Raw genomic sequence first — 26,436 nt, 5'->3', positions numbered from 1 at the left:
ACATCAGTGAGTAAAGAACTTGAACTGCACCCTCTGTGTCGTCCCATCATTGCCGGCACTCCCATCATCCTGCCCCTGCGCCATAGGTGACTACTATCACCAACATCCTCCCTGAGGCCTAGCTCTACCTGTGGAGAGCTGCAACACCCAAGCTGTGCCACCATTTGCCCCAGAAGACATATTTCCCGCAGCGGGGGCTAGTAATTGGCCGCACACCACAGGTGACATCACGAATAACTACTCCCATCATCCCCATCCCCATCTTTATTGACACCGCCGGGGTCACGAAACCAGGCCTGGCCGTTGTGACTTCCCAAACCTCCAACGGCCGGTGACGAGTAATCCCCAAGACCCCGTGGGCGCATCACTTGTGTGTGTGACTGCAGTGAAGAATAATAGATCATAAGGAAAAAAGAATATGTCATATATTTTTTTCAAATAAATAATGCAAAGCACCATAGGGTCTTACCCAAGTTATACAGTGGGGGAAGAATAGTATTATGCTCACCTGATAGGATTGTGTGTAACACAACCCCTAATATTGGAAAAATACCCACTGCTGCAGCATCCATTGATATATGTGAAGGATAACAATGGGAATTGGATTAAATCTGCACTGCCGAATTCCAATAAGGATCCAAGACCAGGATTAAAACAAGTGCTTTTATTGTCAATGCGTTTGAAAGTCAATTTGAATCCTTCCTCTTTTATTGACTTTGAAATGCATTGACAACACCACTTTCTTCAGTCCTGGTCTTGACTAATTAATCGAATTAAGCAACACAACTTAAAGGGTTATTCCCATCTCCAAGATCTTATCCCAATATGTAGTAGGTGTCATAATAATATTAACAAATACCTCCAATTAGAAATGTAGTATAGTTCCCCTGATATAGCCATGTCTCTTACCTCATGTGCAGGGCATTGCAGCGTAGGTATCCATGGTACTGACCACTAGCAACTAACTTTCGCTAATTTAGTGGATGTAACCATGGATACCTAAGCTGCAATGCCCTGCACATGAGGTAAGAGACATGGCTATTGTTGTATGTCCACCACTCTGTATAGGGAGGCTGGGCAAAGTAAACATGAGTTCTTTGGATACTTGGAGTAATAAATCAGGGCACACTTAACCAGCATCTTCTATACATGAGGTGATGTACCAGTTTCCAGCAAGCACACAGCTATATAACTCTGTTCCAGTAGATTGAAGGCTTTAATAATCGTCACACAGAGCTTCCAATAATATACATTACAGCCTGTTCACAGATTATCTTCTCTCCTTACACAGAGACTTTCGTCTTACAATGTGGATGTCCACAAAGCAGGCAGGGCACTGTACCTTATAATTGCACTAATGTGAGGGGGAGGGGTGAATCCTGTACTGGTTACTTCTCTCCTCTATACTTCTGCGGAACAACAGTTTGCTTTTGAACTATCCTGAGCTGTTCTCCTGGAAGTCTCTGTCCTGAACTGGCAGATTTCTGTAGCTTGACTTTTCTCAGGATACATACACTACACTTTCTGAGCACTGCTCCTTCTTCTTTGCAGAGAGACAAACAGACCCTTCTCTCCTTTTGCAGAGCCACACACACATTCCCTGCTTCCCAGCATCCCATAGGTCACTGCTGAATATGTCCTGCCTCCTTCTGCAGGCTTAACTCCACAGTTGCTGGATGATTTCTGATCATCTGTGCAGTTTCTACTTGTCACGCTATATCAGGAGAACTATAATACATTTCTAATTGAATTTTTTAATTTTATTAATATTACACCTACTACATATTGGGATAGGATCCTGGAAATGGTAAACCCCTTTAATCTAATTCCCATGGTTATATTTTTTCAAGGTATTTGTAGGTTTTGCATCGAATTTCCCAGTAAATTGTACAATTTTTTCATATCTATTTGTATTTCGTAACACTTTAAATATACAACTGTGTGCTCCACTGTACTAATAGCAATATACTTACAGAAAGGTTGCATAGAAATAATGCGATTGTAATGTTTTTCAGGATTGTTTTTTTGAATTTCGCTCTCGGATCCGGAGGTTTATTATTTGTAGAAATGCTATCTTGCTTTGTCCCATTGTGGCTGTTGTAGTTTTTGAGATTTTGCATTTTGTCCTCATTACTTTTTCTGAATTCCATATTTTCAATAGTAAAGGCGCTGTCACCAGCCATTGCGGATATTTCCACTCGCGGTATCTTAGCATTTTGCTTGTCTTTTTGGTTTATGAACGTAATTATAAACAGGTTTTGTAGGTATTTCTCTAATATCATTAGTATGGAGTAGGGTAGGTTGGACCACATATAAGCTGGGTGGCTACTAGCAAAAATGATTGCAATAATGGAGCCCCATGATGTAATCCAAGATCCAATGGCGGAACCCACCAGTAGGCTTTCATCCAGCTTTATGGCTGGGCTTTTCTCCTTCATGGTACGCATTTTATCCACTCTATATATCACAAGGCCGATTATTGATGCTATACTCATGAAGCTTAGAACAGTGATGGAGTAAAAGTAGAAGACACTCAGAGCGGACTCGCTGTTATTCTTTGAGCGTCCAATATTGAGTAGATATATTACCACCACAGCAATTGTTGCAGCTACAACGGTGGCTCCTACAAGGGTGCCAGGGACCACCCCTCGAAAATTCAGCTTCGCTCTATGATGAGAATGTCCAAGGTTGTTCCCTATGTTCTTCCACAGAACATACAGCATGGCTGAGGCTAAGATCTGATATTCAATGTAGAATGGGTAGATGTAATAGATTCCTTTCTTAAAGTTCTCACATAGATCCGTGCTACAGTTACACCTGATGTGTTCTTCATCTGTAAGAATAAAGGACAACAATAAAGCTGTAGTTAATGTCAAGCTAGTGATAAGCAGATTATACAGTACATGGGATAAAGTAACAAAACTCAATAATACCACATGAAAACTCACAAGACTGCAGGCTGTTTGCTTGCATGTAAAGGTGGATGACTAATATTTTCAGTAATGTTTAGCAAGAAGACTGATGTCCCCTGATGAAGCAGGGTGAAACATACATTGAGGTACAATGACACCCAGTCGTTTAGCCTTTATGTGAGTATTTTATGAAATGTTAAAAGCAATAATAGATGTCTGTGACTTTGAGATATCATATGCTTTTTTTTGTCATCTTTACCAGCACTGACATGTTACTTGTTTTTTCTTGTATTGTAATATTTGATAGCATTGCCATAAATGAAATGTCCCAGTAATGCTGCTATTCACAGCTGGCCTCAATCCCATATATTACCCTGTTTTCCACTACACCAGGGCAACGGGATGAGCCGAGACGCAGCTCCAGGATTGATGCATCTAAAGGATGTTCCACTTCTGGTGTGGCAGCAGCCTGCTACTTTTAGGCTTGGGAGGGCCCAATAATCATGGTCTTCCTCAGTCTGAGAATACCAGACTCTAGCTGTCTGCTTTACCTTGGCTGATAATCCAATTTGTGGGGGACTCCATGTTTTTGGGTTTTTTTTTTAATTATTTATTTCATTTTAAATATTTAATTAAAAGCAACATTGTGGGGTGATCTCTGTTTTGGATTACCAGCCAACGTAAAGCTGCCAGCTGTGGTCTGCAGGCTGCAGCTGTCTGTTTTTCCTTAGTTGGCTTTCAAAAAATAAGTGGGACCTCACGTCGTTTTTTTTTTTAATTAGTGATTTTGGGTCTAAAGACAATGCTAAACACCATTCAGTGCCACATGAAAGGCACTAAAGGGTGCAAGCTTACATTACGCAGAGGGGTGAGATATTATTTAGTATATATGTTTTCCTAATCTATCCTATTTATCTATCTACCTCAGGTCAGTTTACGCTAAGTAACAAAGAAGCATGGGGCATGAGATTTCTATACATCACATGCAGGGAAGAGAAGGAGAGGAGGAATCCTGTGTAATGAAGACCGGAGGCCAGCTTTTCTTCAGGGCAGCACACGACCCATAGCCCAGAAGATAGAAGATATAAAAGATGATTTTTGTCAAATGACCCATCATCCAGGAGGCATACAGGTATGGCTAATTTCACCTTTATGCCACCTGTATGCCCATATTAATAACTAAAAAAACTCAAAAGGGTGATATATTCCCTTTAAATGTGGCATGTAGCAGAGCTCAGAAAGCTAACCTCCCCCATAGCAGGAGCAGCCTCTTTATGTACATGGTCTATTGAAAGTGAGCTGCTTACCACAGGAAGGGGCGTTGTCAGACCAGAGCTCCCGCATTGCTGTAGTCCTGGCAATAATAATCACCCGGTGATAAAACCTTAATTGCAAATAAACAACAGTCCACAGCCTAATAGATTCCACATCTCTAAATTAAGTGTTTAATCCCTACTGTCCTCACATTACAAGATTACATAGAAAAAAGCTGCTGACATATTCCCTTTAATTCTTGATTGAAACTGTCTTATGCTTCTGCTTATTTATTCCTTAAAATTGAAACTGTAACTCCGAGAAGGAAACGTTTTGTAATTATAGAAATAACAGGATAGATAGACATGTTACTGATATGACATTGATTAAAAAATGAAAACATCATTTTTAAAAAAAATCTTGATTTATTTAGTATCAAGTATGAGCAGAAAGTGCAGAAATCCCTGCACTTATATGTCATGGCTTCTATCGATCAGGATATTAATGGTTGTCTGAGAAATGTTCTGCCAAGCTGAATGCACTTGGGTGCAGAAATCATCAAGATCCACTGCCAGCAACTTCCTTTGCAATGAAGTCCACGATATGCTCGATGGAAGACAAGTCCAGAGAGACTGCAGACCATGGTAGCACATTTATCCCACATAGTCTGCTGACAGTAGCACCAACATGAGGTCTGACGTCTTGTTGAAAAATTGCTCATGGGACACTTTGGAGAAATGGCCTTACCATTGGGTTCATGCTTAATCAATTCTCTGCCACAAATAGGTTGTCACATACCAATTCTACAGCATCAAACAGGGATGGACATACCATTACATTAGTGCAACCTGTGCGGCTACACATGGGCCTAATAGGTAAGGGGGCCCATGTCTACCTCCAGAGCAGGTGGAATTTTGAATTTTTTTGAGCTCCTGGGCTGCAAAGGGCCCTTATATTGTTCTGGCATAGGGGCCCTTTTCAGTCTGTGTCCGTGTCGCGGGCGGGGAGGAGGGTGTCGGCACACTACGCTCACCCCTTCTGCTCGGGTCCGGCAGCTGCTCAGTGGTGGCTCGAGCTGTGGGCTGGATTCCGGGGTTTCTCGAGCGACACTCCTCGCCCGTGAGTGAAAAGGGGTTTTATGGTTTGGTGTGGGGATTGTTATAGTTCGTGACGCCACCCACGGTTGTGGTGATTTCACCACCGCTGCTCTGTACGGAGCTCCCAGGGATGGTGATGCGGAACAGCCAGGTGTTGTGTTGCCCCTTTGTGGGTAGGGGTTGGTTGGTCCCGGGGCCCGGTGATGGAGAAGTAGGTGCGGGGCCTGATGGGCGCAGGGACGCGGGGGCAGCGCTGTGCCTTGCGGCACTGTGGTACTCACTCAGCCTGAGACATGGACACAGTTTGTACGGTAAACCAAACGGCTGGTAGGACGGTCCCACAGACGGCTGCACCTGCACTCCCGGTAGGTGACGGTGATGTCCCTCTTCCTTGCACCTATGTTTGACTTGTGGTAGCGGTGGATTCCCTCCGGTTACCCGCTCCCCGACTGCAATCTGGGCCAGAGGAGCTCTACACTTTGCCCGCAGGCGCTGGCCCTGAGAAACTGGTGCTGTGGCGGTGGCGGTGTCTCTCTGCTTCAGGTTGGGCTGTTGCCTTCAATCGGGACTTGGTTGTTGGGGGATCTGCGTCCCCGTCACTGACGGATTCGGCAAATTTGGCGACTCCTAGCCTTGCCGGGGTCCGAGAGGCCCCTGCCCTGGTGCTGACTGTCCTTCAGAACACTGCTCCAGACCACCGGGCACACAGCCAACAGGGTCCTTCCAGGAACTTCCAAACGGTCCCCCTCCAGACAGTCACCGCCGTCGCTGACCTTGCTGATCTGGCCCTACACAAAGCTGGACCCTTCAGGCTTTCTTTCTCTTCTGTCACTTCACTTGCTTTCCTCCTTTTTCCACTTTTCTACTTTCACTTTCACTTTCTTAACTCCTCTACTTAGCTCCTCACTCCTGCTCCTCCCTGAGCTATCTGCACTCAAGCCCTGCCTGGGCTAATCTGCCTGGTTTCTCCCGCCTCCAGAGCTGTTACCTCCTTGGTGGGCGGAGCCAACCGCCTGGCCCACCCCCTGGTGTGCATCATCAGCCTCTGGAGGAAGGCAACAAGGATTTCTGGTTAGCTGTGATGTGCCTACCTGGGATGTGGGGTGTAGTGGTGTGTGACCTGTGTCCCCTGGCTTGCCCAGGGCGACACATTCCCCCTTAGCAAAATGCAGACCGTCCGCGGGCTGCCATCCTACACCGGTTTTATTTTTCTGAAAAAGATAACATTTGAAAAATCAACATATTTACATTTTTAATCAAAACTCTTCCCAAGACGGGAGGCACATTTACTTTTAACGTTGCAACGGTTTACGGATACGGTTTCCGCTCTCTACCACCCAAGCAACCTGGCCCTGATGCTGCCCCTAAAACCCAGGCAGCACCCCTTGACCCACAGTCCAGCACAAGTTACCCGAGCGGGATCTGTCCTTCCCCTCCAGAGGGTAGCCACCGATTCCTTTGGTGGCTGGGCCCTAGCCTGCTCTGCTCAGGGCCCTCCCTCCAACCTGCCTCTCCAGAGGCGGCATTGCGGAAACGGTAACGGTAACCAACATATTTACAAGCCACTTAACGTTTGTGGTGCCCTGCAAGTTCACGGGCTTGTCCATGGATAGTTCCCATGCCAAATAAACTTTAAACAGTCCCCACGGGGACAACGGTGCCGGCTCCTGCCGGTTCAATCACAAGCAAATCAGGTGAAACTTCGGTAATTTTCATTTTCCTTATCATTCTTTCCAAAACTTTTAAACAAACTTACTGGTGGTCCCAACGGGGACGGTGCAACGGGCATCCGCTGCCCTACGGGGTGTCTTCGTCCTCCTCACCCGGTTCGGGGTGGAAGGACACGGGCACTAGCCCCTCCAGTGCATAGCAAGCACGGCGTGGAAGGGCTGCCCGATACCCATTGCCTCCGGTTCGGGGGATATAAGTGGCCTCCATGCCAGGCAGGGCAACGACCTCCTCCTCTTCTTCCGACACAGGCTCAGTGTCAGGCCCGGGGTCGCTATCTTCTGCCCCCGCCGCAGTCACAGAGGGAGGCACACCCGACGGGCCAGGTTCGGTGCAGCACGCGAGTGCGTAGGACGGAGGTAACACAGGAGCCAGGGGTAGACCGGGTCCCTCAGCCGCAGCGGCCGGTCCCTCGGGGACACAGGGGCGTGGGTCACTCTCCAGCTCCTCCATCATGGCCTCCACTCCATACACTCGGGCCACAGCAACTAGCGCTTCCACCTCCGCGGCCCACTGCTCCATCAGCCCGCCGATCTGACTCTGGTAGCGACGGCAGATCCCCGCCGCCCGGGCCCTCAACCATGCTGCTGTTCCGGACACCGGCTCGGTAGTCTCCGCAGAACTAGGTGGGGCTGACATCTCGACAGTCGTGCTTTCCAGGAACCCAATATCGCTGCAGAGTCCTGGCGTCCCTGCTTTTATAGCTGCAGCTACATGCGTCCAGCCGCCATCGCGTCCCCCTTAGCTCTTTCCGGCCCCTCCTCTCTCGGGGCGGGGTTTTGGCCTTCGCGCCTCTACTGCTCGAGAAGACGCTCGAGCGGGAACTTTTCGCGCCAAAGATGGCGGCTTCTGAAATTTTCCTGCCGGATACCTCCGGCGGTAACAAGGCACACCTCTACCAAACGGCAGAGCGGTAAGATCCTGTTCGTGACGCCAAGTTGTCGCGGGCGGGGAGGAGGGTGTCGGCACACTACGCTCACCCCTTCTGCTCAGGTCCGGCAGCTGCTCAGTGGTGGCTCGAGCTGTGGGCCGGATCCCGGGGTTTCTCGAGCGACACTCCTCGCCCGTGAGTGAAAAGGGGTTTTATGGTTGGGTGTGGGGATTGTTATAGTTCGTGACGCAACCCACAGTTGTGGTGATTTCACCACCGCTGCTCTGTACGGGGCTCCCGGGGATGGTGATGCGGAGCAGCAAGGCGTTGTGTTGCCCCTCTGTGGGTAGGGGTTGGTTGGTCCCGGGGCCCGGTGATGGAGAAGTAGGTACGGGGCCTGATGGGCGCAGGGACGCGGGGGCAGCGCTGATCCTTGCGGCACTGTGGTACTCACTCAGCCTGAGACATGGACACAGTTTGTACGGTAAACCAAACGGCTGGTAGGACGGTCCCACAGACGGCTGCACCTGCACTCCCGGTAGGTGACGGTGATGTCCCTTTTCCTTGCACCTATGTTTGACTTGTGGTAGCGGTGGATTCCCTCCGGTTACCCGCTCCCCGACTGCAATCTGGGCCGGAGGAGCTCTACACTTTGCCCGCAGGCGCTGGCCCTGAGAAACTGGTGCCGTGGCGGTGGCGGTGTCTCTCTGCTTCAGGTTGGGCTGTTGCCTTCAATCGGGACTTGGTTGTTGGGGATCTGCGTCCCCGTCACTGACGGATTCGGCAAATTTGGCGACTCCTAGCCTTGCCGGGGTCCGAGAGGCCCCTGCCCTGGTGCTGACTGTCCTTCGGAACACTGCTCCAGACCACCGGGCACACAGCCAACGGGGTCCTTCCAGGAACTTCCAAACGGTCCCCCTCCAGACAGTCACCGTCGTCGCTGACCTTGCTGATCTGGCCCTACACAAAGCTGGACCCTTCAGGCTTTCTTTCTCTTCTGTCACTTCACTTGCTTTCCTCCTTTTTCCACTTTTCTACTTTCACTTTCACTTTCTTAACTCCTCTACTTAGCTCCTCACTCCTGCTCCTCCCTGAGCTATCTGCACTCAAGCCCTGCCTGGGCTAATCTGCCTGGTTTCTCCCGCCTCCAGAGCTGTTACCTCCTTGGTGGGCGGAGCCAACCGCCTGGCCCACCCCCTGGTGTGCATCATCAGCCTCTGGAGGAAGGCAACAAGGATTTCTGGTTAGCTGTGATGTGCCTACCTGGGATGTGGGGTGTAGTGGTGTGTGACCTGTGTCCCCTGGCTTGCCCAGGGCGACACATCCGCTACGGGCATCAAACAATGTCTACACAAACCATCAGAAGGTGTTGGCACAACACTACGCTATGAGACAGATGTCCAGCTACAAGTTTTCAATTGACTATACGCCATGGCTCTCAAAGGATATTATTGTGCAGAGAAAGATGGCAATGAAGGCTGGAAAGGTGTATCCTCTTTATTGATGAGTCCTGCTTTTTTCTAAGATGCAATCACAGCCACAGATTAGTTTTGACGACCATGTCTGCAAGACCAGGAAGACGCCTTGGTAAGGAAACATCACATTGGTCCTACTCCTGGGGTTATGTTGTACAGTATGTTGGCATAATGTACGGTAGCCAGTCTCCTTTAGTCTTCTGGATATACTGTACTAACAGCTCGGTATTACATGGATTTGATTATGGAACCAATGGTACAGCCACTTCTGCAAAATGCCCCATAAACTGTTTTTCAACCTGAGAGCCTGTATGGCCTAAACATGCTAACATGGCCTGCAGCATCTCCACACTTGTCTCCTATAGAGCACATCTAAGATATCATTGTTAGACAATTGGAAATTGAGCTGCCAACAGTGGCTCGTAATGATTTGCAAGCCCAAGTAACTTAGCGTGGTTAGCGTGGAAGAACATTTCTCAACAAAAATTAATGACCTCACTGACAGTATGACAAAGCGTGTAAGTGTGTGTACTTATCAGCTTAGCACTTGTAATCCATACTGAACAAACCAAGATTTAGTTTCTATTTTTCCACCATTTGCATATCATCGATTTTGCAATTTCTTTAATTCCACAGCTTTTTAACCTTGGTGTTGCAATTTTGCTGTCGAGGAGCGTAATTCCTATGAATACCTGCAATAATGCTTTAAAGTTTGTAAACTCTACCAAATTTAATATTTTTGCATAATTTTGCCCTAAAGGTACATCAGAATTTCACACAAGCCTTAAGAGTAGTTAAAGAAAACAAAAAGTACTTTTAAGATTCGCAGATTATTTGAAGGGAAAATTTAAGTCTGGTATTTTCAATCAATAAGATGACAAAAAGGTATGAGATGGCAGCCTGTATGTTTGTCTCTATGTTACTAGTGACTTGTGAAAGGATCTGGGCCAGAGTCTCTCTTTGCCATACGAGACTACTCGTATTACACATATTCCCTTTACTTTGGTGCTGAAAGGGTTAATGTCAGTTTTGCTTTCCATCAGTTTCTGACTCCTGGCCTCAGGTGCTTCCGATTGGTGACCATTCCCTTCCCCTATATATATGTTCACATCTCCCAGTAGAGGTCAACGGTTATTCTGATGCATTCTGTAGCTAGGCCTTGAGATGGAAGGAGCTGTTGTAGCCCCGGATGAAGTGAAGCAGTGTAAGCTGCAGTCCTGGTGTCTGACTGTAGCCGTGAAGTTGAGCTTTTTCCTTTGTTGTTTCCCTTGTCTGTCATACCTTCCCTTCATGTTGTATTAGTGTAACGGTGGGACTATAGATCCTTATCTGTCAGGTCACTAGCCAGGGTCATTACAGGGTCTTTCTGGCTTCAGGTATCCTGCTCGGTAACAAGTGCAGCTAGGATAGGGACTGGCTAGGAGTGCAGGGTGCAGCTGCAGGTGAGTGCAGGAGGTGTCCCATCTTTCCCCTCACTAGCGCCAGGGCCAATCGCTATTTTAGTGTCCATGATGTATCCCTTGTTTGTTGTGGTGAAATCCCTATTTGTTGTGTGTCTTGCCCCACGCCAGACCTCTCCCCAAGTTCGTGCGCAACATTGTAATATTTAATGAATAGTGATCTATCATAGTCTGATCATTCTGTTTGTAGTACTGTATCAACGCACAAATAAAGGAGATTTCTTAGGAAACAGAGTTGTTGATTCTAATCAGACTGAAAAAGGTTTATACGATTACAGTCGTCCCCCGTTATATTGCAGTTCACTTATTGCAGCTTCACTGTATCACGGGTACCGAGGGGGGCATCAGCTGTGGTGGAGTGGGGTCACAGGATGCAGGGGGAGTGGTGAAGAAGGGGGCAGTGTGGTGGGTTTCCCAAATGCTCGCTGTGGGTGCTGGCAGGAACATCCAGAAACTGTCAGCGGTGGGGTCTTCAAAGATATGGTGCCCATAGTCAGCGCATGCGCAGATTGAGTTTTATGCTCAATGATGAACCAAGATGTCTGCGCATATCCCACCTCCGGGCACCATTTTCCTTAAGTCCGCTGCTGTAGGTCTATGTGAATCTCTCTGTTTTCCCGCCTCCAGACCTGTGAACTCCTCGGTGGGTGGGGCCAACCGCCTGGCTCCGCCCTACCTGGTGTGGACATCAGACCCTGGAGGGAGGCAACAAGGGTTTTTGTTTGACTGGTGTAACTGTCTAGGGAAGGGGGTGTGTATGGTGTTATGTCTGTGACTACCTGGCTAGTCCAGGGCATCACACGAGCATAACACTTCTCATTTAAACCTAAAATCTTTCTTGTGGTCTCATTCATCCAGAAACGTTGTTCCAAAACCTTTTGGCTTGTCCAGGTGATCTCACATACACAACATCCTAGCTGCTCCCTACCATCGCTCCCGGGATCCCAGTCACCAGCAGTGGTGGTGCCCTTTATCACCACGACCCGTGGGTGGCGTCACGAACTATCTCCCTAAACAAACCACCCCCTTTTCACTCGTGGACGAGGAGCGCTGCTCGAGTCCCCGGGTCCGGTTCACCTCTTGAGCCACCAAGCAGCAGCAGAAACCCCGGACCCGAGCGTGGTGAGCGCGTTCCCTCCGCCCGTGACAACTTGGCGTCACGAACAGGATTAGAACCAATCTACCTACCGGTAGAAGTGCGCCTTGCAGTCCCCGCCGGCGGCGTCCAGCCGAAAAATTTGAAGTGCCGCAATCTTTGGCGTGAAGATTTCCCGTTCGAGTGTCTTCCCCAAGCAGGGAAGGCGCGAAAGTGAAGCCCCGCCCCCAACGAGGAAGTGCTAGAAAGAACCAAGGGGGGCGGGTGAAAGGCTGCCTCATGTAACCGAGGGCATCAGAAGCAGGGACGCCAGGACCCTGAAACATATCCCGTTCCTGGAGGCCGAGCAAGCAGGATGTCAGTTCTAAACAGAAGGCCCCCGCCCGGAACAGCGGCGTGGGTGGAAGCTCAGGTGGCACAGTTAAGCCGCAAGCTACAGACCCGGCTCCAGCTGTTCATCCAAGAATGGGAGGCTGGAATGGTGGAAGTGGTGGTGGCCGTGCGGGCCTGTGAGGTGGAAGCAGAGTCAGAGGAGCGGGTGAGTGACCCACGCCCCTGTGTCCCGGAGGGACCGGTCGCTGCGGCTGAGGGGCCCAGTCTGCCTTCGCTCAGCCTGCTGTGTCCCCCGCTGCCCGCATTGCTCGTCACCACCCCGCCGGTCGGCCCGTTGCTCCCGAACCCGGCAACAGATGACATCGCTCCCGCCCGCGAAGATTCACCCGCAGGCGCTGCCCGCGAACAACAGCTTGCCCGGCCAGCACCGACCCCGCTCCCTTGGAAGGTGCCCGCTCCCCGAAGGGAGTCACCCGACTCAGAGGCGGCCGTACCCGATGAGGCCCCAGCAGTCCGCTCGGCCAGTACAGAGGTTGAAGGTGACGCTGACCGCCAGCAAGCTCCAGGCCTCGGCTGAGGCTGCGTAGGGTTGCCGCTGCAAGGCAGCAATGCAGGCCGCGACACAGCGGTGCTCCCCAACCCAGATGGTGCCGGTCGTGGCCCGCATCGGGGGGTGCCTGCTGGGCCCGACCCCAGCGCTAAAGGAGCCGCCATGTTGGGAGCGGCAGCCGAACCCGATGGGCCGGGAGATAGAGGCCCGGGAGAGAGAAAAGGCTGCTACGTTGGCACGCACCATCGAGGTGAAGTACGCCCTCCGAAAAGCCTCTCCTGAAGCATGGGGCCCGACCTTTGAAGGCCAAGTCCGGCAGTTCTGCCCCCGGCGTGGATGGGGGTTTATTTATGAGCCCAGCCTGGAGGTCAAGGCGTTCTTCTCCCAGCGAGACGTGCACAGCCAGCTGCCCCTAGGACATCCGGAGCGTGACCTACGTGCGGGTGAGTTGGTCACTTACACCTGCCACCTGGGAGAGAGAGGCTGGTTCGCCCTGGATGTCCAGAGAAGGGTGAGCCGCAGTGATACCGAGCAGCCTCAGTTGCCTCCTTCGCCGTACAGTCCCAAGATGGATCCAGAGGAGGCGTACGACGGCGACCTCAAATGATGGCAGCGGTCCTCCGTTGCAACCCAGTTGTCCCCGTTGGGACCCCCAGCACCGTGTTTCCGTTGAATAATGAACACCAATCACCTGAGTTTATCAACTGATCATCAACCAGTTGATTATCCCGGCCGTTGCCGGCAAGTTGTCCCCGTGGGGACTCTGTGTGTTTTCACCACCCACATGAAGAACTACTCATGAACATGGCCGAGAACTTGCAGGCCACCCACGAACTTGTGGGCTTGTAAATAGTTTGTGGGCTGTTTTCCGTTCCGTGCCGCCTCCGGAGAGGGAGATTGGAGGAAAGGCCCGCAGCAGAGTAGGCTGGGGCCCGGCCACCACCAGGACCGGTGGCCATCCTCCGGGGGTCAGGGGTCCCCCTGGACGTGGGGTCCCCTGAAGTGACAGCCGGGTGCGAGATACCGTACCCGTTCCCGCTCGGGTAACCTGGACTAGGACTGGGGTAAAGGGGTGCTGCCCGTTTCTTAGGGGCAGCATCAAGGTTTAGGTTGCTTGGGTGGGGGAGCGGATGACCATGAACCCGTCCGTTAGTAATAAAAGTCTTTACATATGTTTGAAACGTTAAAGTGCCATGTCTCCCGTAAGGGAAGAACTGAAAAATAGGCTTGTGTTAAATGTTTTATATGTTAATTTATATTTTACAGAAAAATAAAACCGGTGATGGACGGGCAGCCTGCGGACGGTCTGCATTTTACCAAGGGGGAATGTGACGCCCTGGACTAGCCAGGTAGTCACAGACATAACACCATACACACCCCTTTCCCTAGACAGTTACACCAGTCAAACAAAAACCCTTGTTGCCTCCCTCCAGGGTCTGATGTCCACACCAGGTGGGGCAGAGCCAGGTGGTTAGCCCCACCCACCGAGGAGTTCACAGGTCTGGAGGCGGGAAAACAGAGAGATTCGTGTACACAGTGAAAGTGAGAGGACACGAAACTGTCGGTGTCTGGGTAGGGGCCCAGACACAAACAGCAAGGTTGGCAGACGGTGGTGGCCGTCTGTAGGAGTTACTGAATCTCTGCAGAGTTGTAGGACCGGGGTCGGGCGTTGGCCCGCCGGTACCGGACCGGGGAGCGGAGTGAAGCTAACCACACAGGCAGGGCCATCGCACCCCGACCGGGCTTGGAGCCGCCGACAATAGTCAAATCCGAGTGTGAAAGGAACCCCAGGGGTTTCCCAACAACCAAGACTCGACAGAAGGCAACAGTCCACACCGAGAGGATATACAGCCACCGCCATAGGCTAGAGATCCAAGGGCCAGCGCCTGCGGGCAAAATGGGCTCCTACGGCACCTATACGCCGGGGAGCGGACTACCGTTGGGCAACCACAGGAGTCAGAACATTCTAACAGGTGCAGGGAAAGACAGACACCATCAGCCGTCTGGGGAGAGCACAACACTGCAGCCGGCTGCGGGACCCGTCCATCCAGCCGTTTGGTTTACCAGAGACTCTGTCATTGACTGTCTGAGTGAGTACACTAGTGCTATCCGGCACCGCGCCGCGCTGTACCTGCAACCCTGCACCCCCAGCCATCCAGCCTCCCCGTATCACCACCGGGCCCCGAGATCACCAACACCTACCCACGGAGGGGACAACATCCTAGCTGCTCCCTACCATCGCTCCCGGGATCCCCGTCACTAGCAGCGGTGGTGCCCTTTATCACCACGACCCGTGGGTGGCGTCACGAACTATCTCCCTAAACAAACCACCCCCTTTTCACTCGTGGACGAGGAGCGCTGCTCGAGTCCCCGGGTCCAGTGCACCGCTCGAGCCACCAAGCAGCAGAAGAAACCCCGGACCCAAGCGTGGCGAGGGCGTCCCCTCCGCTCGCGACACTTGATGAAGGAAAAACACTGCATTACGGCATAAAACCTTATACCATTTGTGAAACACAAAAATTATAGTATCACGGATTGTTCTTGTTTTGTTGCCTGTGGGTCAGGACAGCTTGTCATCATTGATGAAACAATTCATTCTAAATTTTGTCAGCAAATGTTAAAGGAAAATGTCTGGACATTGATTCATGAGCTGAATCTGAAACTAAACTTGTGTCATCCAACAAGTCAACGACCCAAAGTAAACAAGTCATTCTATGAAAGAATGTTTAAAGAATAAAGGTACAGTTTTAGAATGTTCTGACCTTAATCTAATAGAAATGTTCCAGAAGTACCGGAAATGAGCAGTTCTTATAGAAAACCCATCAACATAACAGAGTTGAAGCTGTTTTGAAAGGAGGAAGGAGCTAAAAGTCCTCCAAGTCAATGCACAGGTCTAATCAACAATTATTGAAAACATTTGGATGCAGTTATAGCTGCCATATACTAATAAATCATTAACATTTTAAGGCATGTTTCACATGGCAGTGAAAAACACAGATGTTTTTCACTGACGTGTTAAAAATGAATATGTCCCTCCACGTGCCGTGATTCACGGCACACGTGGGTTGTCCATGTGATCCATTATCCATGATAGCACATGGACATATACTCACCTGACCCCGCTCCTGCTGTCCGTGGTGCTCAACTCTTCGGCTCTGCTGTGTTTCTGTACCGCCCCGTACTCGGGACACTGGGGTCTCGCGGTCACTTCAACTAAAAGGGGGGTTGTGGTTTGGGGACGTAGATGTATGGCCAGAGCCGTGTTAAGTTCGTGATGCCACCCACGGGATGTGGGAAGGTGGACACCACTGCTGCAGTTACGGGGCACCCGGGGGAGATGTTACGCAGCAAGTTGTTAACCCCTCCATGGGAAGGGATGGTGGCCCCGGGACCCGTTGGGGGGATGTTTGGCGGTGCAGGGAGATGGGCGACCGGAGGGTGCTATTGTACTCACTATTAGTAAACACACGAGTCTCTGGTAAACCAAGGTGATGGTGGTCGGTGCCCGCAGCCTGCTGCAGTCTGCTCCCCCACCCGGCTGGTGGTCTCTGTCTTTCTCCGGCACCTGTGTTAGATGGTGGACTTGCAACTTCAGGAGTTCGCTCCCGGCTTGTTGTCACCTAAGGAGCTCTTTGCCCGCAGACGCTGGCCCGTAGGATCTCTGAGCCGTGGCGGTGGCCGTTTATCCCCCTCGTTGGGCTGTTGCCTTCAGTCGGGACTTTGCGTGGGACAGGACCTCTAGTCCTGGCCGCAATCAGTTAATTAGCTAGCCCCCAGTAGCTTCTGGACCGAGCTTCAGAGTCTGAGTACCCCCCTTTGTGCTCCGGTTTCCGAGTCAGTTCCCCGGGTCGGTACCAGCGGGCTACAACCCTGTCCCGGTCCACCTCGGTTCCACCGAGCTGTCTTCCCGGCTCCTGCAGACGGAGACCGCCGAATGCCTCCTAGCCAAAGGTACCAGGGCTCCGCTCCTACCCCGGCACCTGCTCAAATTGGGTTCTCTCCTATCACACAGCTCCAGCCCACACCCTTCTCCAACTTGAACTCTCAAACTGTACTCTTTACTTTCCCGCCCCAGGCTGTCTGTACCCCTTGGTGGGTGTCTTCCAACCACTTGGTTCTGCCCCCTGGTGTGTCCATCAAGCCCTGAGGGGGGTGACTAGGGTTTAAATGTTTGGCTATATGTTACCTATGGGGGACAGGTGTAATGCGGGGCCCTATGAGTGACTACCTGGCCGGGCCCGGGCGTCACATTTTTTTATTCCCACTGCAGCTACTTCCGGGTCACGGTGTTGTGCATAACTGAATATGCATGTCCATAAAGAGTCGGCTCAGAAGCAGCAGCCAGCTGAGGCTGGAGACAGCGTCACTGGAGAAGGTGAGTATAAAATGCTTTTTATTTTCAATCTATGTGTTTTTCTGGTACGTGTTTCACGGATCACACCATAGTGTGGTCTGTGGGACATCAGTGAAGCCAGAAAAACACGGACACGCTTGTACGCCGCACGGAGACACGGTCAGTTAAAAATCACTGATTGTGTGAGCAGATCCATTGATTATAATGGGTCTGTGTATGTCCGTGATTCTTTGTACATATAAAAACTAGCACATGCGTACCAGAATCACTCATGTGTGAAAGAGGCCTAAGTGATACATGTCTACAGACTGTAAATTCTATATAAAGACATTAGCTTCGATCACTGTGAATTATAAAACAGCGATAAATACAGTGATAAAAATCTATAAACATCTCCAGCTTAAAAAAAAAAAAAAAAACAGGCACATCAAAATAATTATATAGACAGGGGACTCAAGCGCAAGCTATTCTCCTTGCAGAGAATGACACACCTTTCCATCATGCCAGTGGTGAGGAGACTTTAAGCCGCAATGCTCCTCTGGGAAATATGCAGATTGTCTCTTCAGTGAAAAAGTAGAAGAACAAATTGAATTTCTGATCTGGAATAAATCCTAAGTCATATGACAAGGGTCGTTAAAGAGTCACTTTTGACTTTTAACACGGCTACCTCCAATGGGTGGCATTTCAGTTCGTCTACTTCCTCATTGAAGGGACAATCTGCATATTTCCCAGAGGAGCATTGCGGCTTAAAGTCTCCTCATCACTGGCATGCTGGAATGGTGTCTCAGTCTGCACAAGGAGAATAACTTCACCTTTAGACCCCATCTTAAGGCTGCTTTACACGCTACAATTTAATATGCGATCTCGTTTGCGATGTGACACGCCCAGGTCGTATATACGATCTGCAGAGATCGTACATAGGTCATCCAGGAGCCGTCACATGCATATTCTACACGATGCCACATCGATCAATATCTCGTTAAATCTAGGAGATCGTGTTACGATGACACCAGCATATTACTCCCCTTTTCCGGGAATGAAAGAGGCGTAGCTTCGCACATAGTTTACACCCTTGCGTGTGTGAAGTGTGTGAAATCCTTAATTTCTTGATTTCTGTTCACCTGATCTTTGCGTTTGGACGTCTTGACTATAAAAGGCTTCATCTGCGGCAGAGTTGTTGTCCAAACACCGGTGACGCATGTGCGTTCTGTGGTCTTGGTTCCTGTGCTGATTTCATTTTTGTGTTTGCGTATTTTAAGGTAATTTTTTTGTTTTTTTTGTTACGCAGTTGGTAACACCAATCATAGCGGTGGGCGTGAGGCATGGAGTGTAAAGACACGCCCGCGTCGCATATGACGTACATAAGAACGATGAGGCTTGTCGTTGGTATGGTGTCAAACGTTACAATAAACCGGTTTCGTTCAACAAGACGAACAATATTTAGAAAATGAACGACGTGTCTGCGATCAATGTTTTTGCGAACAATCTGGGTCGCACGTAGGTGTCACACGCACTACGTCACTAACAATACTGGATGTGCGTCACTTATGACGTGACCCCACTGACATCTCGTAAGATATATTGTAGAGTGTAAAGCCCGCTTTAGCCTCTCATACAGCCAGATCAGATCTCATTGGGCTGTTCCTACTTGTTTTAGTTAAAACTGTTATTTAATGTTTTTCATGCTTGCCTCTGCTGCCATCTACTGGTCAGACCTTTTGGCTCCTCTGTTTCTTTTCATCCAGCCTATGGGAGTGTCTGCTGCTCCTCTTACATCACTTCCTGGCATGTTCAGTTACCAGCCAGAGATTGTGAGAATAACACCCCTTATTGGAGCTGCTGAAGCAGTCTTCTGATCTTAGTGGCTCCAGAAACACAACATCACAAGATAACCACAATGCCAGGTACTTGGACCACTGTACTCCTGCATGTCCTTAACCTTTGGAGAAAATAAATCATCATTGTTTCAACTCAGCATGTGCATGTTTAACTCTGGAGCGCTCTGGTCAAGTCTGCCTCACCTATAGGAAAAACGAAGGTAAGATTCTCACGCCATCCCACAACTACACACCTTCAATCCCTTTTAAGTGGGGACAGAATAGTCAGAAAACTGCTTAACAGCCCAAAGTCAAAATCTTCCTTGAGAGCCCAAATCAGTCAGAAGACTGCTTAACAGCTCAATACCCCAGCTACAGATCCCTAAGAACCCTGTAACTTCCCTTGTAATCTGCCTAGCAACAAGCCTTGTGCACTAGTCTGCCTGTGTGACGCCCTGGACTAGCCAGGTAGTCACAGATAGACCCCCGCACAACACCTGTTCCCCAAAAAGGTGTCATCAGCCAACCATTAAAACCTAGTCACCTCCCTCAGTGCTTGATGAACACCCAGGGGGCGGAGCCAGGTGGTTGGCCACGCCCACCGAGGAGTTCAGAGGGCCTGAGGCAGGAAACACAGTGAGTTGAGAGCAGTTTGAGTAGTGAGTGAGGACTAAAGGAGTATGACAGGTGCCGGGGTTGGAGCCCGGGCACCTTTGGCTAGGAGGTAAATGGTAGCCTTAGCCTGCAGGAGCCGGGAAGACAGCTCGGTGGAACCATGGTGGACTGGGACAGGGTAGTGGCCCGCCGGTACCGACCCGGGGAACCGACTCGGAAACCGGAGCACACCGGGGGTACTCAGACCCTGAAACGAGGTCCAGAATCCACTGGACTGAGTTAATTAACTGATTGCGGTCTGGACTATAGGTCCTTTCCCACCCAAGTCCCGACTGAAGACAACAGCCCAATGAGGGGGATAGAAAGCCAACGCACAGGCAGAGATCCCACGGGCCAGCGTCTGCAGGCAAATGGGCTCTCCCAACATACACAAAGCCGGGGTGCGTACTCCCGTCGCTGAAGCGCAGGCAGTCTACATATACACAACACGGTGCAGGAGAAAGGCCAAGACCAGTGAACCGGGTGGGGGACCAGACGCAGCCAGCTGCGGGCACCCACCACCATCAACTTTGTTTACCAGAGACTTGTGTGTGTCAATAACCGTGAGTACAACAGTGCCACCCGGCCGCGCACCGCCCAGCTATCCCCAACAGATCCCGGGGCCACCATCCCTGCCCACGGAAGGGTTAACAACTTGCTGCATAAACATCTCCCCCGAGTGCCCCGTAACTGCAGCGGTGGTGTCTACCTTCACCACATCCCGTGGGTGACGTCACAAACTCAAGCGCAGCTCCAGCCGTGCACCTACCTAACCCCCCACCAAAAGCGCCAGCATCCCCTTTCAGAGCGAAGTGACCCCGGGTCCGGAGGCGCTCGAGCCACCCACCAACGAGCCCAGATCCAAGCGGCTCGTCTGCAGCCGAGCGCAGGGCAGTACACCTGCAACAGTGCATGCCTGGACAAGCCTAAGGAGAAGCTCTCCTATCTGCCACATCCTTTATCACCTCTGCTTGCATTGTAAAGGGACAGTTTATGCACCTGCTGTTTCCCTCTTGCCATACCCCTTCTATAAACTTGCAGTACATTATACCTCATTACTGCACATTGCTGGACTGCAAACCCCAAGGTTTACTATCGACACCTTGGGAATTTCATCAAGGAGTCTTTGCGGAGCAGCACAACGATTTTCGGACCACTATTCTAAAGTCAAGTTTCTTAAAGAGACAGTACACCTTAAAACAAAATGTCCGAAAAAGACCTCGGACAGTTCCCCACTGCTGAAACAGAGCAAATACAATCTGATACTGTCCATTATGAAGCCCAGGAGGCAGATCCAACGCTTCTAGCAGACCAAGTTGTCCGACCAAAGCACTCTTCCAAACCCACTGAAAACTATCACACTATGAAAGATGAGCTATGTGAACACCTGGAAGAACAGTGGGAACGAGTCACCTATTACATGTCAAGATTTGAATCCTCATCAGGTGATGCCGCATGCTTACAAGCCACTGTGGAACGGCTGAACACAGCTCATGAAAGATGCAAGAGACTGTCAACAAGGTACATTACCTTTCTAAAAGACTCTAAAATTGAAGAAGCTCTTTCAGACCTGAGCAAGGCAGAAGAGGTGGACAAGGTGCAAGATGCCATAGACAAGGCCGAACACCGTATCTCTCACCAGCAAGAAACCAGATCACACCGATCAACCTCATCTAGACGTTCCTCCCGGTCATCCGGGTCATCATCCTCAAGAAGTTCAGCCCTGAGCGACAGGATACTAGAGGCCCACATAAGAGCAGAAGAATCCAAGGTGAGACATTCCTTCACAGAAAGAGAAGTAGAGGACGAAGCCAAAAGGGCAGAAGCAGAAGCCAAAAGGGCAGAAGCGGAGGCTCGGATAAAGATTCTTCGGTCACAGATGGAAGAGGAAGTTGCGCTAGCTAAACTGAGACTACTTGAGCAAGCATTGATCCAAGGTCTTGATCCAGCTCACTCGCCACCACTGGAAGCAGACAATCCAGTTGATCACACAAGAGACTATGTACTGAATCAGTTACCTGTAGCAACCCCGGCTTGAAGTACCATCCAAGCCGACAACACCGAAACCTCCAATGTACCTCTACCAGTACCAGTACCATCTAAAGCACCCGAGCAAATTAATAACAGTCACCAAGAGGTTCCCTTTCAAACACAGTCACCATGGCAAGACGGCAACCAAGTGTTTCCTGACCCACTTCCACAGCTCAAGCAGCGGTCATCAGAATCTACAGAGGCTAAACCACAGCTCAACCCTGCAGCAACATCATTCTACCCGGGAACATCTCATCCATTCACGCCAGGCAGCCCATACGCCCCAGGGGCATCATGAGTTGTCGTGGCAACAAGTGGTGAGAAATCAGATATGTCTGAGTTTGCCAGGTTCATGGTGAGCAGAGAGCTAATTAACACTAGTCTCACGAAATTTGATGATCGTGCAGAGAGCTACAGGTGCTGGAAAGCAACTTTCAAAGCAGCCATCGCCAATCTCAACTTAACTGCAGAACAGGAGCTCGACCTCATGATCAAGTGGTTGGGCCCAGGCTCTACAAACCGTATCAAGAGCCTCAGAACCATCTATGTGGGACAAGCAGAAGCAGGTCTCACTGCTGCATGGCAAAGACTGGAACGTACCTTTGGCAGCGCAGAAGCAATAGAGAAAGCCCTATTCAAGAGACTGCAGGACATCCCAAAGATCAACCTTAAAGAAGTCCACAAGCTTCAAAACCTAAGTGATCTGCTCATGGAGCTGGAGCTCACCAAAAGAGACCCTCATCTGTCTGGGCTGTGCTACCTGGATGCAGCCCATGGAGTGAACCCAATCGTGGTGAAGCTGCCATACAGTCTGCAGGAGAAATGGGCAACGTCAGTCTCAAGGTACAAAAGAGTACATGACGTCACCTTTCCCCCATTTATTCACTTCTGCAAGTTCGTCGACGAGCAGGCCCAGATGAGGAACGACCCCAGCCTCGACTTCCTAGAGTTCAACACTTCGGCAGCTGCAACAACATCATCATCAAGGTATGAAGATGCCATACACAAACGCAGAGACATTAAGAAAACTGTGAGTGTTAGGAAGACTGAGCTACCATCACCTGCAGCACCCACAGATAAACAGTACACCATCTCATCACAAGATAAGTCTTTCCATCGAGAATATCCCATCCATAAAAAAGCCACACTCACTAAACAAGTGCAGAGGGTTTAGATCCAAAACCCTACAGGAGCGCAAGAAAGTCCTCACAGAGCTTGGGATCTGTTTCAAACGCTGCGTATCACTTGAGCACATGGCCAAGGACTGTAAATCCATCGTCAAGTGTGAGGAGTGTCATAGCGAAAAACACGTTTCAGCCATGGACCCAACCCAACTAGCTAGAAACACACCGGCTGCAGTCACCACCGCTCCCACTCCAAGTCATGGCGGGGAGTCCAAGAATCAGACTGACACCACCACAGCCGTCTCCTGCTCATGCTCATAGGTATGTGGAGAGGGCCAAATGGAGAAATGTTGTGCCCGAATATGCCTCATCAAGGTTTATCCCGAGGGACATCCAGAAAAGGCAATGAAGGTGTATGCCATCATAGACGACCAAAGCAACCGGTCCCTGGCAGGAACCAAATTCTTTGAAGCCTTCGGAATTAATGGACCATCAGAACCCTACACCTTGAACACCTGCTCGGGTCACATAGAGACTAGCGGCAGAAGAGCCCAGGGATTCATTGCTTCTCCTATCAATGGGAAGACTGAAATACCCCTACCAATGCTCGTTGAATGTGACTAAATACCCAGCCACAGGAATGAAATACCTACCCCAGAAGCTGCATTTCATCAACCACACCTGAGACACCTCGCTAGTGTTATCCCACCTTTGGACAACAACGCAGAGATTCTACTCCTGCTCGGCAGAGACAATCTAAGGGTACACAAGGTGCGACAACAGTGTAATGGGCCTCACTATGTACCATACGCCCAGAGACTGGACTTGGGATGGGTAGTCATAGGAAATGTGTGCGTTGATCGATCAGAAATTGATTCCTTCAAGACTTACGTGCATGGAGATGGGTGCACAACCTGCCTAAAGCCATGTCCTCATCACTATGGAGTGAAAGAGAAGTCTCCAGACACAATACAGCTACCTGACATCGCTTCTTCTCTGCATATCGAGAACTTGGGAAGATCAGTCTTTCTCACAACCAAGGATGACGATAAAGTAGCCTTGTCAGTAGAGGACAGAGAATTCATCGAAAAAATGGACTGTGAGTTTTCTAAAAACAAAACCAACCACTGGGTCTCTCCATTACCCTTCCGATCTACCAGGGTAAGACTCCCAAACAACCGAGATCAAGCTCAGACCAGATTTAACTCTCTTCAGCGTTCCATGAACAACAAGCCTGAAATGAGAGAACACAGTGTCACCTATATGGACAAGGAAGTCTGCAACAACCTAGCAGAACCTGTACTAACTGAACTGAATCCAGCAGATCACGCAACTAGACCTATGTCTATAAGTTCTTTTGCTAACTCTTCTTGGCTTACAGGTCCAGAGTTCCTGCTGAGACAGTCAGAAGAAGGTGTCCAGGAAACCTTCAACATCCTAGATCCAGACAACAATCCAGATGTCCGAGCTGAGGTCAATACCCTGGCCACCAGTGCAGAAAAAACTCCAATCCTCGGTTGCCAACGTTTTGAACGTTTCTCTAGCTGGATGAAGCTCATCAGGACTGTCGCAAGGTTAGTGCATATCGCCAGATGCTATCGTACGGACCTTAAAAACAAAGACTGTCATCGCTGGCATGTCTGCCACAAACCCCTTTCGGCTGAGGACATCTCCCATAGCGAGTCCCTCATAATACGCCACCTCCAACAGAGTGAATTTGCCATAGAATGGAAGTGTTTATACAATAAACAGCAGATTCCATTAAGAAGCCCTCTCGCCAATTTAAACCCAGTCATCGACAGTTTCGGCTTACTGAGAGTTGGTGGTCGTTTAAACCAGGCTCATCTCGGAGTTGCAGAACAAAATCCTCTCATCATTACCAACAAACACCATGTTACAGTCTTGCTGATCCGACACCACCATGTAAAGACTGAATACCAAGACAGGCAAAAATTACAGAGAGCACTATACGGTCTGCAGGCCTCTGGATTATTGGGATGAAGAGACGTGTAGCACAAATACTACACCATTGTGTGCTCTGTCGTAAAGCGAGCGGAAAACAACTGTACCAACAAACTGCCTGACTTGCCTACAGACAGACTTTCACCTACGTGGGCCTAGACGTTTTCAGACCATGGATGGTGTCAACCCGCAGAACTCGCGGCGACCAAGCAAACAGTAAGCAGTGGGCTGTGTTATTCACCTGCATGAGTGTTCGAGCCGTTCACATTGAGCTGTTAGAGTCCATGGATACCTCCAGCCTATTCAACGCCTTGAGAAGTTTCCTTGCCATCAGAGGACCAGTGAAACAGCTGAGGTCTGACCGTGGAAGCAACTTCGTCGGTGCATGTAGAGAACTGAACATCGACACCAAGCCTATCCAAGATCAGCTGGCAGAGAAAGGTTGCATCTGGATCTTCAATCCACCTCACATTTCTCACATGGGAGGCTCCTGGGAGAGGATGATCGGGATTTCACGCAACATCTTGAACTCCATGCTAATGGACGTCAATTCCTCAAGACTCACACATGAGACTCTAGTCACTCTTTCAGCTGAAGTCTCAGCCATTATCAATTCAAGACCCCTTGAGCCGGTGACCATGGATCCAGAAACACTAACCATATTAACTACTACTATTCTTATTACCCAAAAACCTGACAAAGCGGTAATGCCCAGCGGAGAGTTCACCCATGCGAACACATAAAAAATACTGGAAACGGGTTCAATACTTGGCTGATTACTTCTGGAACCGATGGAGGAAGGAATACCTCACCATTGTTCAAGGAAGAAAGAAGTGGTGACATGCCAAGCCGAACCTCAAAGAAGGAGACCTAGTCCTCATGAAAGACCAGACCACAGAAAGGATTGACTGGCCTATGGGACTGATTACTAGGATACTGCCTAGCCAGGACAGAAATGTTCGGAAGGTGGAGCTAAAGGTCATCAGGAAAGGTGAGACGAAGACCTTTGCAAGGCCAATCCACATACTTGTTCTGCTTTTGCCCATAGAGAGCGTCCCTACGGGATGAACGCTACCGGACCTGAACTGTGAGCCATCCTTCTTGTTTTGGACTCAATTGAGTTTGTTTTGCATTTAACATGCCTTTCCTTTCAGGTTATATTATGGACTCAATAGTGAAATCCCCAAAGTGAATTTCAGACAGGGAGTGTGCTGTTCCTACTTGTTTTAGTTAAAACTGTTATTTAATGTTTTTTCATGCTTGTCTCTGCTGCCATCTACTGGTCAGACCTTTCGGCTCCTCTGCTTCTTTTCATCCAGCCCATGGGAGTGTCTGCTGCTCCTCCTACATCACTTCCTGGCATGTTCAGTTACCAGCCAGAGATTGTGAGAATAACACCCCTTATTGGAGCTGCTGAAGCAAAGTCTTCTGATCTTAGTGGCTCCAGAATCAAGCATCACAAGATAACCACAATTCCAGGTACTTGGAATACTGTACTCCTGCATGTCCTTAACCTTTGGAGAAAATAAATCACCATTGTTTCATCTCAGCATGTGCATGTTTAACTCTAGAGCACTCTGGTCATGTCTGCCTCACCTATAGGAAAAACGAAGGTAAGATTCTCACGCCATCCCACAACTACACACCTTCAATCACCTTTAAGTGGGGACAGAACACTCGTACTTTGCACTGATGAGGGACAGCCATCCTGAAATATC

General features: G+C 49.7%; 1 protein-coding gene across 1 annotated transcript in view; it reads right to left on the bottom strand.

The window, feature by feature from the left end:
- LOC142287324 (proton channel OTOP1-like) overlaps nucleotides 1-26,436 on the bottom strand; it is an 87,212-nt gene that overhangs the window by 4,000 nt on the left and 56,776 nt on the right. Inside the window, exon 5 of the mRNA XM_075333437.1 lies at nucleotides 1,974-2,833. Coding sequence (XP_075189552.1) covers nucleotides 1,974-2,833 — 860 coding nt within the window. The remainder of the gene's footprint in view (nucleotides 1-1,973; nucleotides 2,834-26,436) is intronic.

This window comes from Anomaloglossus baeobatrachus, chromosome 1 (genome assembly GCF_048569485.1).
Source record: "Anomaloglossus baeobatrachus isolate aAnoBae1 chromosome 1, aAnoBae1.hap1, whole genome shotgun sequence".
NCBI classification, from domain to species: Eukaryota; Metazoa; Chordata; class Amphibia; order Anura; family Aromobatidae; genus Anomaloglossus; species Anomaloglossus baeobatrachus.
This window is presented reverse-complemented; position numbering and strand designations above follow the sequence as displayed.